Here is a 3,846-nt window from a genome sequence, read left to right as displayed (position 1 = left end):
TGCTTTTACAAGTTTTGTTTAAAACTAAGACACAAAGACACACATCAGCCTAGGCCTACCAGGGTCAGGATCATCAATATCACTGTCTTCTACCTTATATCTTGTCGCAGGGGTAATAACATGCATGGAACTGCCATCTCCTATGACAACAATACCTTCTTCAGGGATACCTCCTGAAGGACCTGCCTGAGAATGTTTTATAATTAACTTTTTTTTAATAAGTAGAAGGAGTACACTCTAAAATGATGATAGAATGTATGGTGTAGTAAATACAGAAAACAGTAACATAGTCATTTATTATCATTGTTAAGTGTTATATACTGTATATAATTATATTGACTGACAGCACAGTCAATTTGTTTACACCAGCATCACCACAAATACGTGAATAATGCTTTGCACTGTGACATTACAGCGGATATGATGTCACTAGGTGATAGGAATTTTTTAGCTCTGTTATAATCGTATAGAATCATTGTCGTATCTATGAGAACACTTGGACACAGGAAGGGGAACATCACACACTGGGGCCTGTCGTGGAGTGGGGGGAGCGGGGAGGGATAACATTAGGAGATATACCTAATGTAAATGGCGAGTTAATTGGGTGCAGCACACCAACATGGCCCATGGATACTTACATAACAGACCTGCACGTTGTGCACACGTGTACCCTAGAACTTAAATTATTAAGAAAAAAAAAAGAATCATTGTGGTATCTATGGGTCATCGTTGACTGAAACGTCATTATATGGCCTATGAATGTATTAACATGGAATGTTCACATTAACTCTGTGAAGGCAATACTGTGTTCCCCTCTTTTGGCAGGTGAAGAAACTGAGATTCATAGAAGCTAATATAGTTTCTCAGAATCACTCTGCTTCCTCAACCCTGCTGTCTTTTAATCCATAGGAATCGAAGAACAGATTGGAGATGGCTCTCTTAAGTTGTACTTGCTAGAAATAATGAAGCCTGTTGAAGGTGTTGTGTGAATGCAGAGGGAGAATCGAATCTTCTCCACTCCTACAGTTGTTTCTGGCAGCAACAAAGAAAGCTCTCCTGGCATTTTGGTGCCCCCCTGTGGGCTGTATGAGAGTTACCTGACCTCACATTCTTTTTCCACCATCACACCTCCTTTTCTTGTCGTAGAAATCAGAAAAAGCTTAGCTACCCTCTCCACCACCTCTCACTTCATAGTTAATTACACCTCAGGCATCTTTCATGCATAAATTCTCTAATTTTCTTTCGTTCTTTTCCACTCTTTTCCAATTTCTGTACTTGAGAAAACACATTCCCTCACTCTCCATTTCTGTCACTGTCATCAAAAACCTTCAGAAATGAGATTAAACACCTACCATGTACCAGGCAATGTTCTAGGACCTTGGAATACATTAGTGAAAAAAAACAAAGATGAAAGTATCTGCCTGCAAGGAGCTCAGATTCTATTGGAAGTCAGTTTTCTACTATTCTTATTACTTACTACAGTTCCTCCATTAACCTGTTACAAGAGAAACTTTAGACAAATTACATTTAACAATTTAATTGAGCAAAGAATGATTCGTGAATCAGGCAGCCCCCAGCAGAAATAATAGATTCAGAGCAACTCTGGGGCTGCCATGTAGTCAGATAATATTTATGGACAGAAAAAGGAAAGTGACATCTAGAAAATGGAAGTGAGGTATAAAAACAGCTAGATTGATCACATCTCAGTATTTGCATTATTCAAACACTTCGAGTTGTTGACTGCCTGTAATTGGCTGAAAGTCTGTGATTGGTGCAAGAGTAGGTTACACTCTGTCTACACATCCAGTTAGGTTATGGTTCATTATGGATGGGGAAACCTTTAGGCTGAACTTGAAATATGTAAGGAGGAAGCTTTAAGCTAACCTTAATTTAACAAACCCCACCCCCAAGTTCCATGGGAGCCTTAGGGCTTTGCAGAGGATAGTCTGAAATCTTTTAATCATAGATGGACAAGTTGAGGCTTAGGAAAAAAAAAAGGCCTTGCCAAAGATTACGGGATGTGAGTGCTCCACATCTAACTCCCAGAAAATCTGGTTGAGGAAGAAAGCTAGTAGGTGCTTCTAGTATGAATGACTGATGGTTTAAGGCAGCTGAATTAGGTCACCAGTTGCTTTTCCATAAGAGGAAAAACTAAAGAGGAAAGAGAAAACTGTTTTTATTACCCCACCTGGCTTGTAGATTTAAGAGACGTAGACAGATAAAATAGGTCTAGAGAGATTTGGCCTTGACGTGTAAATAAGTTCACTGGGGTAAATATATATATAGGAGCTTAGAACTTAGAACTCCTTCAAGCAAGAACTAGACCAGGAAGGTAGGATACTGAAAACTGTAGCTATGCTGATGTTCCTATGAAGGCAGAGCGTGTTGGAGAAATAGGAAGAAACAGATTACCTGCATGCAGTTTGGTGGAGGGGAGTGGCTAATATTATTGGGGAAAAGTTAGGGCCATCTTGATGAGTAAAATAAATCAGAATGTTTCAATGGCTTATCAGTATCTAGTAAGTACTGAAAGATAAAGGTCATAGAGCACACATAACATTAATGGCATACTTATGCATATAGTGGGTTAGATTTTATTCTGAAAGTTGTCTTTTCCTTTTCTCTTTTCCAGATATGGATCAACTCATAAACAACTTGGAGGTCCAACTTAATTCAGAAGGTGGCTCAATGCAGGTATTCAAGCAGGTCAGTTATTAGGAAAATAGGGTACTAATATTGGGCCATAATAGTATTGAATACCTGGTAGTGATTACAGAATTTAAACTCATTTTTCTTTCTATTACATGTTTGGGGATTGAGAAGAGGTGAAGGAAGACATATTTCTAGAAAGTATATAAATGCCTTGGTTTCAGGTTCAACTAGGGAGTAGATCTGGCCTACAAGAAACATAGCCTCTGGAATCAAGGCTATAAAGACAAGAGTAGACCTTTAGTAGACAATAGCAGCTATTTATCTAGCACTATTTCATATTTCAGATAGGATGAAGATTAAATGCATTGTCTTATTTAATCTTCACCATAATCCTGTTGAACAGTGTATTAATTAGTGTTCTCCAGGGAAACAGAACCAACAGGATATGTGTGTATGGTGTATGTATGTGTGTATGTACATGGAGAGAGAGAAAGATTTCAAGAAATTGCCTCATTAGATTGTGGAGGCATGGCAAGTCCAAAACCCCATTAGGGGTGGGCCGGCAGCCTGGAGATTCAGAAGGAGTTGCAGTTTTGAGTCCAAAAGCAGATTGTGAGAAGAATTCTTTCTTGCTCTATGGAGGACAGTCTTTGTTTTACTAAGGCCTTCAATTGGATGAGGACCAATCACATTATAGAGAGTAATGTGCTCTATTTAAAATACGATTATTTAAATGTTGGTCTCATCCAAACAAATACCTTCACAGAAACATCTAGAATAATGTTTGACCAAATATCTGGGCACTGTAGCCCAGCCAAGTTGTCACATAAAATTAATCATCATTATTCTTAGTTTCCCCATTTGATGGAAAATAAAACTGGCCTTGAACACTCGAAGAATTAGGATTTGAAACAGGTTATCTGGATTTTATATCCCAGGGATCTGTGCTAGATGTTGAAGTCCCATCTTTCTTGGGGTTGCAAAATCACTCCATGAGTGAAACTCAAATACAGTCAAAATTAACCTTGAAAATTCTTAAATCACCTATAGACTTGAGTATACAGTGTTGTATAAACAAACTTGTCTGTTTCTTTATTTAATTCATCAGATAAAGTATCTAGATTACATTTAGGAATCTTTTTTTGTTATAATTTCAACTTTTATTTTTTGAATTTTTATTTATTTTATTTATTT

General features: G+C 37.6%; 1 protein-coding gene across 1 annotated transcript in view; it reads left to right on the top strand.

Moving 5' to 3' along the window:
* Positions 1-3,846, top strand: part of KLF8 (KLF transcription factor 8) — a gene marked incomplete at its 3' end in the record, with an annotated part of 34,220 nt that overhangs the window by 10,040 nt on the left and 20,334 nt on the right. The window contains exon 2 of the mRNA XM_017884290.1: positions 2,633-2,706. Within this exon, the coding sequence (XP_017739779.1) occupies positions 2,633-2,706 (74 nt within the window). The remainder of the gene's footprint in view (positions 1-2,632; positions 2,707-3,846) is intronic.

The sequence above is a fragment of the Rhinopithecus bieti genome, unplaced genomic scaffold, assembly GCF_001698545.2.
Source record: "Rhinopithecus bieti isolate Rb0 unplaced genomic scaffold, ASM169854v2 scaffold_1627, whole genome shotgun sequence".
Classification (NCBI taxonomy): Eukaryota; Metazoa; Chordata; class Mammalia; order Primates; family Cercopithecidae; genus Rhinopithecus; species Rhinopithecus bieti.
This window is presented reverse-complemented; position numbering and strand designations above follow the sequence as displayed.